The 14,326-nt window shown below is 47.9% G+C and overlaps 1 protein-coding gene across 1 annotated transcript in view; it reads left to right on the top strand.

Moving 5' to 3' along the window:
- PLEKHO2 (pleckstrin homology domain containing, family O member 2) overlaps positions 1-14,326 on the top strand; it is a 51,155-nt gene that overhangs the window by 21,325 nt on the left and 15,504 nt on the right. Inside the window, exons 2-3 of the mRNA XM_009995332.1 lie at positions 4,603-4,755; positions 11,602-11,718. Coding sequence (XP_009993634.1) covers positions 4,603-4,755; positions 11,602-11,718 — 270 coding nt within the window. The remainder of the gene's footprint in view (positions 1-4,602; positions 4,756-11,601; positions 11,719-14,326) is intronic.

Below are 14,326 nucleotides of genomic sequence, written 5' to 3'. Positions count from 1 at the left end.
GGGCCGGGCGGGACAACCCGATACGGGACCCCCCGGGGCAGGACGGGGCTGTATCGGAGCCCCCGGGATAGCGCTGGGCTGTGTGGGACTCCCCAGACGGGACAGGAGCCCCTCGTTGCCTGCCAGGAATTGGGGCAGAGGGGCTCCGTATCGGCCACTTAGGGATTTTCAGGGGGTCTCCGCTGGCACCGGGACATCCCCCGCCCCGCTTCCCTCCGCTCCGGCAGCGGGAGGTGGTGAGGATGGTACAGGGGGCAGAACTGGAGAGGGTCCCGAGCAGCCCCCGTTACCTTCTGGCAGCAGATGCTGGGGCAGAGCATCCCCGCAGCTCTCCGGGTTTTAAACTTCCCGAGCAGCCGGGTGAGGCTGAGAGGGGCGAAGGCTGGCGCTGCCGGAGGAGAGGTGCTGGCAGAGTGGGGCTTGTGAAAGTGCCACGCTTGCTCAGGCCACCTTGTGCTGACTCTTGCTGGGGTGTTGTACTTCCGTGCTGGAGCTGGGCCTCGCTCAGCCTGCGAGCTTGGCCATGTCCACATACCTCCCAGCCTTCCCCAAGTCTGTTCCTCCTCCTCCTTCTTTGCCTGGGATGGGTTGAACTCAGAGAAGAGCAGCAGGGCTTCTCCTTTGCATGTAGGTTTTCACGTCTATGGGGTCACACCCCAACAATCCATTCCCTCATGTGGATTTAAGGATTAAGGTGCCACAAATTTGTTAGCAAGTTAAACAGGTCTGTTTCTCCCCTCATCTGGCCATGCAACAATTGCTGCTTCCTTTCCTGAAATGAGGTTTTGCTGCTCAGGCACAAAGAAAGCTCCTGGTAGGTTGGACCACCAGAGGACTTGGGGCTGTAGGACATGTGATGCCAGTAGCTGTGGCTTGTCTCTCTCCCCCTGCTTCCTTATTTCACCTCCCAACATTTTGTGGCAAGAATGAGAGCTTTTTTAAAACAGCAGGGAGACAGCAAAGCAGCCCGAGTTGGTAGCGACTGAGAGCTGTTATTATCCGCCGGCATCCATGAAATTAATCCACAGCAGAGAAACTGCTTCCAGCTGGTGTCCGTGCTTGAAGGGGCTTTGGGATGGCCCCTGGGATTTGGGAGTGAGGAGGGCAGGGCTCTGGCTGCCCCGCTGCCTTCCCAGCTCTGTATCCACCAGCCGCTCTTCGTTAATGACAAATTAATCCTCCAGTAATGGAGAGAGAGGGTGTCAGATGTAGTCTGCCAAGTTTCACGTGGATCTGAGCAGTTTGTTTCCAGTGAGATGGTTTTGCTCCTGCGGGACAGTGAGAAGTGGAAGTGCTGACAGCCAGGCTGGGAAGATAATGTGGAAAGGGGGAAGAGGTGAGCTCTGGAAGTGCAGGTTGGCTCCTGAGAGGTGTTTGTCAGTGCCTCAGTGGAGAGGAGTGTGTGATAGAAGAGCTGCTTGCTTTAAATGAAGTTACAGTAGCTGGGTAAGATGCTCCTGTGCACTGTATGTAACTTGTAAAAGCACCACCAGGACTTAACTGTTGGGTTTGAAATTTTTGTTAGAGAACATGAAAAGTATGTGGGTTCATGAGCCCTTAAGATACAGGGGCAGGGGAGAAATGTTAAACAAAAAGCCACCTTGTCCGTCTGCTGGGGCATCACTGCTGAGCTGGACGTGAGCGTAAACCAGGCTGGGAGAGTGAAACTTCAGAAATGGCACCATGAGAGAAATTGTAAAAATAGCTTGTATGGATTGGTTTTGGGAGCAATACCTTTGGCCCGAGCCAGCAATGGGATAACTCACTTGGCTGGTGTCAGTGGTTTTCTTCTCATGGATTTACACCAGCATTAGGAGTGAATCCAGCCCCAGAACATCCCGGGAAGGCTATCTGAGTGCTTCTTGCAGAAGGAACACCAACATGAAGCTGAATGAACAACAGCAACTCATTGCTTTGTGCAGTGCTCAGGTTTTAGTCATGGAACCATAGGCAGAAAGCACAGGATGGTCACAAAGTCCTGCTCTGGATGCCCTTCCCTGGCCAACCTCCCCTCAGCCATCCATGGGAGGGGGTGTGTGAACCAGCAGTAAAAATAATCCCCAAAAATGTCAGGTATCATCTCCAAGACCCTTCTTGGTTTCGCAGAAACAAAACGGTCAAGTTGCATCATCTGCTTTTTTAGGCCATTAACCTGCAGGTGAGGGATTACATCCCTGTCTTGTGACGTGGTGTGTGTGGGCGAGGGCAAAGCTGCTGACCCAGAGCCCGGGCAGCTCAGCAGCCCCCAGCACTCGGGATCGCATCGTCACATGTCTTGGAGCGGAGACTGGAGGAGGCACTGGCAGCTCAGGCTCAGGTGACTCCTGCAGAGGGCTGGGGACAGAGCCCTTTGCTCGTGGATGCTGTCATCTGCTGAGACCAGCACTCTCCATCTCATCTCATCTTCCCTCTCCTGGGCCAACCCAGCTCAGAGTCGTGGCTCCTCTCTGCGGATGCTACTGGATGCTGACAAATTTGCCGTGTGATTTCAGAATAAGCCTTTCTAGCAGGTTGGGAAAAAGAACAAGAAAAATTCATCTGCAAAGCAAAAAAAAACCTGAATGGAGTTTGGAGTCAGTGAAATAAACTCTTCATACAGCTACATCCATGCAAAACTACGGTGAGGGAGGTTAAAGTCCATGCCCAACTATCTAAAAATGACATCAAAAGGGTGCTCAATCAGGAAACCAGCAGGTCTATATTTGTGCAGCAATTGATGTTTGCTGAAGTCGCAGATCACAACTGAAAACAACTTCCTGGCAACCTAAAAAGTCAAGTTTAAAAAAAAACCACAACAACCCCACACAGTCCCCCTCGTTTCCCGGAAAACTTTTTCATGCTCTGTCATCCTGCACTGTGGCCCTTTCAAACGCAGCTCAGCACAACTGAAACAACTTCTACAAAGGGCAGCAGAGATGTTAGAGGCTTCTGCCTGATTTGCTTTCAGGTGAAACACGGTTTGTTGGAGTTCCTTGTTCCCAGGCTGCACCTGAGCCCACCTGCAAAGCCAAGCCCCTTCCTGACCTTGGGGGATTGGAATAAATGTGGATGTGGGGGGAATTTTATCGATTTTTTTTTCTCTTTTATGGGTGCAAGTTCCCTCTTTAGAGTTACAGCTCACCCGAATGGCAGCCGCTCTTGAAGGGTGTGTTCGTTGGGAGTCTGGTGCATGAAAACAGATTTGTTAACAAGGCTCTCCTCTGAATTTTTGGAGCTTGTCTGTACTCCCTCACTCTGTTCTGGCCATGGGAGTGTCCAACTCCAACTCCTTTCCATACATGTGGGATTTCCTCATGTTATGAAATATGATGTCTGAGTTCCAGCTGCTCCAGTTTGTTTCATTTGGGGGTTTTTCCCTAAAAAAAAAAAAAAATAAAAAAAAAATGGTTTCATTCAGCATCTAGTGAGGGCTGTTTGGAGATGGTGGGGGCTCTGCCTTTGCCCTGCATCCTCTTTTTGTGCAAATGTCCTGGCTTTCTGCAATTATTACAGACGGGGACATGGAAGAAACCGAGGCTGGGGGGATAGTGGGGTTCCTGGGAGAAGTCTGGAGGATTTGGGTTGGCCTCTCCTTACAAGTCACAAGGCTGGCAAATGGCTAGAAGGAATAGGAGGCCAAGGTTTAGGTCGGTGAGGGGGAATGGGGTGTTGAGAGTAGCAGAGCACTCTGAAGGAGGGGAAACAGGGATCCTGCCTTTGCAAAGGCTCTTCCCGAGCACTGGAGAGAAGGAAAACTCTTCATGTTTAACCACATCTGCTGGTGACAGCAGTCACTAACAAGCCTGCCTGCCCCCACTCCCTGTCTTAGGTTTCCTGTCTCTGTGTCGAGAATATTGCTATTGGATATTTCTGGTGGTTTTTTGAAGCAGGGAAGTTATGCATCTCCTGGCTTTTAACGGGCCTGGAAAGCCAGCAGCCTCCTAGTGCAGGATGCTGGGGCTCCCCATGCTGCTGTGGGCAAGAGCAGGCTGTGACCAACAGCAAGGAGCTAAAGGCAGGACAAACAACCAAAACACCATGCTTGATGCTGCTCCTTCCCTGCAGAAGCCTGTTGGGATCATTTTAAGGTGGATGTGATGAAGTTCTGGCTCTTGTGACATGGATTTGCCCACGGGAGTTGGCTTGGGGGCAATGACCGAATGTACATACCTAGAGGAGAAGCTTGCAGAAATGGCCATGGGCCAAAATATGAGCATGGCTACTGCTGCCAGCAGGACCCATCCCACTGAGTTTATCAGAGAGCAAAGCAGAGAGGATGGTGCTTACTTTCCAGAAGCACTTGGTGCAGAGTGAGCAGGGAGTACCTCCATGGAGAGGGGAGCTGAGTCGCTAGGGAAGCAGAAGAGCAAGGTGGATTTGCTGCCATCTCAGTGTCCCCAAGGGTGGACAGGGTCCATGCCTGCTTCCCAGTCCTGTGGCAGCTCTGGGGTGGGAGCTGATTTGAGTTTTCTGCTGGAAGATGCCAGTCTTTTCCCTTGGGAAGTGGTAGGGAGGGAACATGTGTGGTGGGTGCTGAGGTCTCTGGGCATGCTTTCTGACGACCTTCATTAAATGGATGGAAAGTGCTTTTGATGCAATTCTTTCTCCCTTCTGTCATTGCAGGATACAAAGGAGGAGGTTTCAGAGAAGCCAAAGTCTGCTCCGACTGCAGAGAAATATGGCTGGATTAAGAAAAGCAGTGGGGGGCTCCTGGGATTGTGGAAGGATCGTTACATCCAGCTACGGAAAACACAGCTCGTGGTCTATGAGGATGAGGTACGATCACAGCTAAAGGTCTTGCATGAGGGATGGGATCAGGCCCTTGGTGACACATGTTCCTGTGTTTTTCACTCTTCCCTCTAGCCCATTCCTTTCAAAAGAGCTTCTTCAGTTATCTCCAGGAAGGGTAAATGCTATAAAGAAGAGAGCAGCTGCATTTTAGAGTATATTATATATCATAAATATTTTAGCCAGTAAATATTTTGACAGCACCGTTGCAAAAAGAAAAATAATAAAATGGGGGCAGGACATCCTGTGAGAAGGCAAACATAGCAAAGCTTTGGGAGGAAGCAGGATATGTGCTCTGTGTTTTTTGGTGTTTAAAGAATAAAACTGGATTGTAGCAGCCTGACTTCCCACCTGCCGCTTGAGGGAAGGGCAGGCGACTTTGCAGCTGTTTGGCACCCCTGAAGCAACTCAAATTGCTGCTAGCCAGACTCTTCAGGGGTTTGTTTAGCCAACGATGGATGCAGGGTGAGATTGTGAGTGCTTGCTGTCCTCCTTAAGCAGGGACGTGGTCTAGATTTGGCTCATCTTTTCCCTTTGCTTGAGCCAAGACTGAGCAAAGGACTCCTGGGAGCCTCGTCCTGGACTTCCCCAGATAAATTGCAAGCCTTAAGTTCATGGCCTTGTTTAGAGCTGTTTCCAATCAACTGAGAAATAAGAGCCAAGCCAGATCTGTCCTGGATCTTCATGGGAGAAGAATGGAGAGTGCAGGGCTGGTCCTGCTGGACTCTGTCCTAAGTCAGGCCCTTGGTTTCTGGGCTGGAAGGGGCTTCTGCAGGAGCATAGTTTGTCCCCAAAGGGAGAAATGACAGTGCAGAGCACTTAAGCTACAAGCAAGAGAGGTTTGAGATTAGGAGTGGGTAAATCTAAGCCCTGCTGGTTTATGGTGGCTGAAAGTTGGTGTGTGCATCAGGGTGAAGGAGATTTCCTCACCTTGTGGTCTGTGGAGGGACCATGTGCTTCTGTAGTGTCTGGCACAAGAAGATCTGGGTGATCCATGGGCATCAGGATGATACAGAACCAAAATCATGTAAAGCTTCTGTGCAGTGTGTCAGGGGAAGAAGAATGGGGAAATGTTTCAGCAGCTGCATTGCTGTGGTGGTTTCAGGAACAATGGGGCTGACAAATGAGTTTGGTTCTCCTTTTTAAAAAACATATTGCCTAATAAAGAAGATTTGTCATAAATGCTTTAGGTTAAAGGGTACTACCTCCTCCCATAGGCTGAACCCTCCTGCTCTCCCTGAATCCCAAAACTTTCCAGAGACATTTGTTCTTGGTTTTACAATGTCACAAAGAGTGCAAGAATAATGAAATGAGAAGTGAATGTTAGGTGAGGAACAGCTTGGAAAGCAGGCAGAGCAGGTGGGGGTTCTTTCACACAGGGAGCTGCAGCTTGGTTCTGCAAACCAGTGACTCTCAGCAGATCTTCCCAGTGCCCTGGATACCTGTTGACTCCAGCTGAAGCTCCAGGAACTTGCAGACTCACAACCTAGAACCATGACGTAGGTTTGTTGGGTTTTTTAAAGGGCATGCCTTTAAAAACAAGATCTATGGAGGCTCTCATTACCACAAGGGAAAAGGAGGCTTTTAAAGTAAGATTAATTTTCAGACATTCAAGAGAAGGAAAAAATCCCAATCATTTAAAGGGTTATTTTATTATCTGAACAAGGAAAATGGCATTTGTAACAACCAGGCATAATGTTTTCTGGTAGCCTGTGTATTGTGGTAACATCCTGTAATAAATTGTGTCTGTAAGCTACAGTAGCTACAAGGTCCCATTATTGTAAATAAGGGATCATGTTAATATCTATAGGCTATTAAACTGGCTTACAGTGAAGTCAAATGTCCTAGGAGAGGAAATTGCTACAAAATTATCTGGTAGCACAATAGGATAGCATGTGATTGTGCAGACTTACTACAAGGGAACGAAGGGAAATGGCAATTTTCTGCACTCAGGAGGGGTCCCATTGCCACAGAATTGAGGCAGTTTGTGTTTATTACTGTATTTATCTTCCTTTAAGGGGAGTTAGGGTAGTGTTGCTGTCTCTGTTTTACAGCTAGGGGACAGAGTTTTTGAGATGGGAAGGGGCTTGCCCGATGTCAAAGCCTGTGGTGTAGTGTGCTATGGTGGCTTTGATTCCTGGAGCTCCAGCTGCCCTCTTCCCTTTTCCCCACTGAACTTTCTCCACATACCTGCCTTGCTTTGTGGGGCCACAGAGCCAGACACATCATCCCAGACCATCCTCTAGGCTGAAACATTTCAAAAGGGGATTGTTCAGTGCTTACTGAGTTGGGAACCTAGAAAAAGAAAGGAGATAAAATCTCAGGCAACAGAAGAAGAGGAAATGGTCTCAAGTTGTGCCAGGGGAGGTTTAGATGGGATATTAGAAGAAACTTCTTCACTGAAAGGGTAATTAAACACTGGAACAGTCTTCCCAGGGAGGTTGCTGAATCACCATCCCTGGAGGTGTTCAAAAGACATGTAGATGCAGTACTGAGGCATATGGTTTAGTACTGGACTTGATAGTTAGGTTAATGGTTGGACTCAATGCTCTTAAAGGTCTTTTCCAACCAAATTGATTCTGTGATTCTGTGATTGATTCTGTGAAATCCAAGCTTCCTTTCATATGTATCCAAAGTTAGACTTAAATGGGAGGGAGGTCAGCTACCAGGTGGGAGGACAGATTTAGAGGGTGAATATTCCAACTGCTCTGAGCACATCAGATTTGTAGGAACTGGTGACTGGTAAATGGGTGGTACACTGGGTGCTGTTCATTCCCCTCTGTGTTGGAGCCCTTCACAGAGGTGTTAATGTAGCCTTGAGCAGTTGTTTCCTATGCGTGCAGGCGTGTTTATGCAATTGCAGGAGGTTGGCTGCTCTAGTAGCTGAGGTCTGCATGTGCCAAACAAGAGCAGTGGGAAGGCCAACACAAGATGCAGGCAGTAACGCTGCACCGTGTCACCTGGAAGGGCAGTCTGAGCAGAAAACAAATGCTGTATTTATTATCATCAGTAGCAATCTCCTGGAATGTGTTCCTGAGCCTGTCCCGGGAGTGTTTTTCCCATATTGCATCTGCTAGTCAGGCCTTGAGTTTGGTTTAAAGCGGAGCCACCTCCCAAAGGCAAATTTTAAATTTGTATTGTATTACCTGGAGCAGATGGGGGTGAAAGTCACCCTGCCAGGCTTCAGGTTTCCTTCAGCGGATGTGGAATGAAGGGAGATGGATTTCTTGTTCTCTGCTGTGCCTCCATCTCCAGCACCCCACATCTGTACCCATGTGTAAATGAAGACGCAGTTAAGCAAGATGTTTGTATGATACCACGTACTCAAATGTCAGGAAAAGAGGCACTGATACAAATACGGGCAGCTCAGATCCAGAAGAACTTCTGAGAAACTTCAAGGAGGGCAGGTTGTGTCCAGGCCCACTCAGAACCAAGCAGGTTATTTTTCTAATGGGGTTTCTTGTCTTACTGTCTCTGCATATTCTTGCCAGAATAAAAATTAATCATTTACAGAGAGGATCTGAAGTCCTATGCAGAGAGACTACACAGATCAATATCATCACTCCATGGAATAGATAGCATCAGTTTTAGGTTTGGGGTTTTTTTCCCTAAACAGTGCAGCTAGTGGTTAAAGTTGTTTTATGGTTGTTTTGAGGGGTTTTTTTAAAGTGTATTATTTGACAGGGAAAAAACCTACTAGACAAAGAGCCTTTTAGAGACCAGAGGATCCCCTCAGCATTTAACAGTCGTGCAGTTATTGTCTGTGTTTTGCCCCTGGTAAAGTGATGGCAAAAAGTGATTAATTAAAATGCTTTGAGATCCTCATCTGGAGAAATGAATTATCATTTCAGGCAGTCTAGACATTGTATACACTGTGGGTCATGATCCTTGAATATGTGTTAGTGAAGAGGTCTCTGCTGGCAATTTTACCTTAATATAAATAAAAATTTCAGTGGGTCTTTTAGCCCAGTTTTTATCAACTTTTCTTTAAGAAAACTGTTTGTCAAGTATGATTCTGTGGTTAAGCATATGCATCTTTAGGTTTTCTGTAATTTTCTTCTTAAGGCTCAAGCTTACAGACATACACTTATTGGTTGTTCCTTAGAGCAAGCACAAAAGCAATTTAAAAAAGAAGCCCTAAAATCTGTAGAGGAACAGAGAAAGGTGGTCTGAAGAGAATTCAAATGCAGTGCTGTGGGACAGCTGTGTGAGCTGTGTACTGCAGGGAGCTGTGACTACCCAGTGAGGACTCCACCTTTGTGTCACAGGGCAATGTAAAAGGATTGTAAAAGGACTAAATCTAGTGGGAGTTTGTCCAGAAAACACGTCCACATGTTGGGCCAGGAGTCTGGGAGCGACCTTGTCTCTGTGTGATGCTGAGTATCCTCCAGGTCCCAGGAGGCTTAAAGGACCTGGAGACTTGTGTCACGGTCAGGCACTTCAATCTTCATCTTAGTGGTGCAGGACAAATATAAAGGATCTCTTTGTGACCCAGGTAGGCTGACAGAGAGGGGCTGGCCACTTGCCAAGGGCAGAAAAGAAACAAAAGCCCCATTCTGGTGCTCCCTGAACTCAGATGCTTTTTCTTTGCCCTCAGACATGGAGTTTTTCTTCCTCTTTCTTCCTCACCCTCCCTGAAGAGAATAACTTACTTGAGGAGTTCCTGTCTCTGAGATGAAGGATCTGTAGCGGGCCCAGTCAAGCCAGTGCCCCTGAGAGACAGGGTCCTGCCTGTCCTTGTCCCCACTATCTTTGGCTAGCCCATAGCCCCCAAAGCCTCCCCAGGGAGCAGAGGGTCATATGGAAGACCAGAGGCAATGTCACAGCAAAACCACAGCCCCCCACCCTGCCAAGACCTTCTCGTCCCTGAGCTCTGTGCTTCACTTTTCTCAGGATGGGATCAGGGGGCAGGTTCCTCTCCATGAGGCTGGTGTAGACAAGGAGGGTGACATAGAGCTGCTGGGATCTACTGGGGACAGAGCTGCTCTCAAGAGCAGGGAGGGTGGGCAGGAGTCCCCATGCTGGTCTCTGCTCAGTGTCCTGCCAAGCCACCCACGTCCTGAGCCCAGCAAACTTTGGCGTCGGAGCTGGTAACCGCACCGGCCACGGCAGTGCCGGGACGTGGGTGGGCGTCCACCAAAGGCCAGGATGAGATCACCCCTCCCCGAGGCATGTATTCCTGACCTCACCCTTCTCTGTCATTTGTTGGCCACTGAGGGGTTATTATTTCCATCCCTGTCCTTTTGCAGTGACATTGCAATACCAGGATTGCAGCAGGAGCCTTCAAAGGGCTCTGTACCGTCAGCAGGATTTTATCTGCTAGGTTTTAGGTCTGGGCAAGATTAATCTCCTCCTCCTAGTAGATGTTTTGCCAGTTCTCTGATCACGTTCACCTACTCAGTGTTAAATGAAATAAACAGTAATGTCACTAAAATAATAAACCTAAATTAGATCCAGACATTTCTCAGTAGCTCACAACTTGCTCTGCATACCAGCATCAGCTCTGCCAGGCCCCCATCCCCAGATAGGATGGTAAAAAACCCTAAACACAGTCTGAGCTCTGCACAGCGACCTAAACGGCAAGTAGTAAAGGGAGGAAATTCCCTGCAGCCCACTTCCCTCTGAACTCTCCATTCCCTGCCTCCAGCCACGGCAGCAGCTTCCTGGCTACGACACATTTCCTCATCCCACACCCCCTCTCAGCTACAGAAATTGCTAAATACAAACTGGTCTGTGTCTGAGGAGCTGCCCTGGGAGCAGAGCCCGAGCTGGGGATGGTCACGGGCAGCAGTTTTACTGTCGGATGGTAATAGAGAGGTTCCTGAGGTGTGCTGACTGCAGCACTTCACCAGCAAGAACTGCGCTGCTATTCTGGCTCCTTGTTTGTGTAATACTTAGGAAAAGGGAGCTTTGGTCTCCTCTGAGCTACTGAGACATTAGGAATATTATCTGCCCAGCGTCACACTGCGATTCCTATTAGGGATGGTGCTCCGCAGCTGAACGGAGCCACGCACCACATGTGGAATTTTAGTTATGTTACTGGGAGAAATGAGCCAAGATCGTGGCCAGCAGTCGTCAGTGGAGATGCTCCAGAGAGAAACATTCCCTACTGCAATGCTGGCCATGACAGCTTTGCTGGCTGTATGGGACTGTATTTCCAGTCCTCAGCGTTTTGACAGCTCAGAGCGTGGCTGCAAGAGGAGCATGTCCCAGTCACACGTGGCTCCCACTGACCTTGCTGAGTCTTGCCTGCAATCTCCCCTCTGCCCTGGGCTTCCCAGGGGGCTGCATGGACCATCATGAAGTTTGTGCTGTCTTCCCTGGGAAAAAGCAGAATAACATCTCCTCTGACCATTGTGGGGAAAAGGCAGTGTCGCCAAGCTACAGGGAAGCTTGGGAAGCACTCTGAGATAATGCCAGGAAGGTTTCTAGAAGTGCATCATGTTATTCCTCCTTCCTATGCCAGGACTGACAGCACATTCTCAGTCTGTGGCTGGGGTAGGATGATGGGCAAAACCTTCCTACCTTCCTTCTGGCTGCAGATCCCTGGATGAGGCCAACAGAGACAGCACAAGCTGGTGTTACTGTCCACAACATATTATTTGCTCAGCCACTGGGGACCACTAGCCACAAACTGGCCTGTAGCTTAAAGACTAGAGTGTTTTCTTAGTGATATGCCAGCTTGATTTATGGGGGCTTGTTGTCTGCATGCAGGTTATTTTTAAGGCAGACGAGCTTTTAGACAGATGCAAGGGGAAGATGTGCAGAGTTTGATGGTATATGATTGATCTCAGTGCCTCCTATTCATAATAATGTTTCATTCTCTTTTTGCAGGATGAACAGAAGTGCATAGAAACAGTGGAACTGGAGAGTTATGACAAGTGCCAGGAGCTGCGTGCGCTACTCAAAAAGAAAAACCGTTTCATTTTAATCCGCTCCCCGGGTAAGAAGGTAGGATTGCCTTTCTCATCACCCTCTAGCCTGCAGACTCCAAAATGAGTTCCCCAGTAGCAGCTCCCAGGGCAGACAAAAGGCTCTGAGGTTTAGCTCTTTGGCAGCTGGGAAAAATGGCCTGTAGCTGTGGTTGGCAGACAGTGCGGAAGGAGGGACGCCACTGTCTTGTAGACTTTCCTATTGTGGTGGGGAAAGTGTCTTCCTGGCACTCAGCTTTTTCCTCTTGATATTTTTCCTGCCTTATCATTTTCTTTCTGCCAATACTCCCTGATCATTCCCTGGGGTTCCCCCATGTGCTCTGGGTGAGGAAGTGTCCCTGTTTTTGCTGTACATGCTGCCACTTTGCCCAAGCTCTAATGAAATCAGTGATCCTGATCCATACACTGAAACATTCCAGGAGCTGGAACTGTTAATCTAAGAACCTCCAGTGCAAAGTCACCTGCAGCCAAAGAGTTCCTAGGAAAAAAGATTTATTTTGCAGAATTCATGAAACTACATCTTTAGCTTCCTGTGCAGCATCTGGTTAGACCCACAACCTGACAACCAGGCTGGTGTTGCAGAGAAGCTCTATGACCCCTGGGCCCTGACTGTGGGCAAGGGCACACTTGCCTGTCTTCCTCTCTAAGTTCATCATCACTACACATCTCTGGAAGTTCTCATGAGTTCCTACTTACATGCTATCCATTTCAGCATCTTTATGGACTAGGTTGCTTCTGTTGTTGCACTTTGACTTACTTCTAATTTCAATGTGATGTTGTTGGCCTAAGGGATCTTATTAAATCTCTCCATGCAAATCTGAGAGGTTGTGAGGGACAAAACATATTCATTTGCATAAGAATGTGGACAGGCAAAAACACCAACTTGCCTGCATTCCCCATCTCCATTTTGTTTAAATAAATGGAGATTGTTTAGTCCTTGTTGTCATTGTTGCTTATTCTTTCACTCCAGCCACTTAGTGTTTATTGGTATAATAAGACCCCAGCTGAGTTCAGAGCATCATTGTGCTAAACTTCATTCAAAACAACAAAACAAGGACTGTCCTGCCCCAAAACACCCCCGTGGAGAGAGTGGAGAGAGGGTGGGGGTGGAGAGAGAAAGTGGATGATGTTCATTTTGCAAGTAGGCACAGTCTGTATTGAAGATAAAAGTGATATTAAGCATCATGCACCAAAGTGATGTTGATGTAACTTGATTAATCCAAAATAATGTCAATTTTAGATGGACAGTGGTGAACTCTGGTGTGTTTTCTAGAGGGTGGCTCAATAACTACAAGTCCAAACCTACTTCCAGGGAGGAGAATAAAAGTCCCTGTACTCAGAGAATAGTTGGAATTACTATTAAGTGTGTTACTTGGAGAAGCAAAGTGTGTCATAGCTGCATGTGCCTCTGCCCTGCTGCATCAGTCATCACAGGGGGTGAGACCTGTTCCCAAACCTTTCATTTCTTGCTAGCAGAAAGATATTCCCAAACTCTTCCCCAAAAGGTTAATGTCATCCTTTTGGCATGTTGGCAAGTTTACAGCTCTCCTGTTTTTCAGGCCACTGATTAAATGGAGACCTAGATAGAGGCTACTTTTTATAAGGCTCTTTTGGTGAAAGGAAGGGGTTTTATAAATGAAAAGTTCCTTGTTTGTAGCTCCCCTCCCACCCTCCTTTTGGCTGGGGATCTGGCAAGGGTGTTGACACACAACATACTTTGGCAGATGTTAGAACAGGCTCCAATTAGGAGGCCAATGTACACAACTGTCCTTCTTCTGTTTTGAAATTGCAGCTGTGATGATATATACCAGCTAAACATCTTCCATTTGGGAGCCTTGCTACCATCCTCAGTTTAAAATCACCCTGGGAGCTGCTTTGCCAAGCCCTGCCAGATCTTGCTAGGGTTTTTTTTTGTCCCCTCTCCTGAGTGCAATGCTGAGGAATGCAGAGTGCAAGTGAGTTTGTGGGACTTAGGAACAAGCTAGGAAAGGCCATTTCTGTTTCAGTGCACAAACAGGAATTTCCCTCTTGCCTACAGGGAGCCCATTTTAGCTGTAGGGGAATCCCAGTTTAAATCTTGGATGGGATACTCTTGAAGAGCAGAGAAGATGAATCAGTCAAACTACTCTGCAGCTAAAGCTGCATCCAAATAAGTTGCCTTGCTAAACACTGGTCTTTGATGGATGTGCCCCAGATTCTCCTTGCCCTGTACACAAGGATGACATTTTTGGTAAGCTGTGACAATACGAGCATGTCACAGGCCTGCCCTGATGTGGAACTGAAACAAAGTGCTGCCCCTGGAGCTTTGATTCTTCAGCAAAGGAAGCTGGAAGTGTGCAAAAGACCCCTTCTGCTTAGAAATCTCAAATGCTTCATTCCACCCATAGCAATTAAATGAAAACTTTTGGATGCAGAGAACTGAGATTGTAAGAAAGGGCAGCAGTCCCCCTTGGCCTGGGGACTTTAAAATGAACTGACAATGCAAAAAGCAGTGCAAATGATGCCGGGTGTAAACTGCCTAGAGACAACAGAGATTGGAACGAGTCTGGTATTCAACAGGTCTGAAAGCCATCAGCTGCAGGGAAGTCTTAAGAATGGGAAGAAAGAGGCTGGTAGTAAGGGAAAGA

Source organism: Chaetura pelagica, unplaced genomic scaffold (assembly GCF_000747805.2).
Source record: "Chaetura pelagica isolate M959 unplaced genomic scaffold, ChaPel_1.0 scaffold453, whole genome shotgun sequence".
Classification (NCBI taxonomy): domain Eukaryota; kingdom Metazoa; phylum Chordata; class Aves; order Apodiformes; family Apodidae; genus Chaetura; species Chaetura pelagica.
The sequence above is the reverse complement of the archived record's forward strand: the minus strand, read 5'-3'. Positions and strand labels throughout refer to the sequence as shown.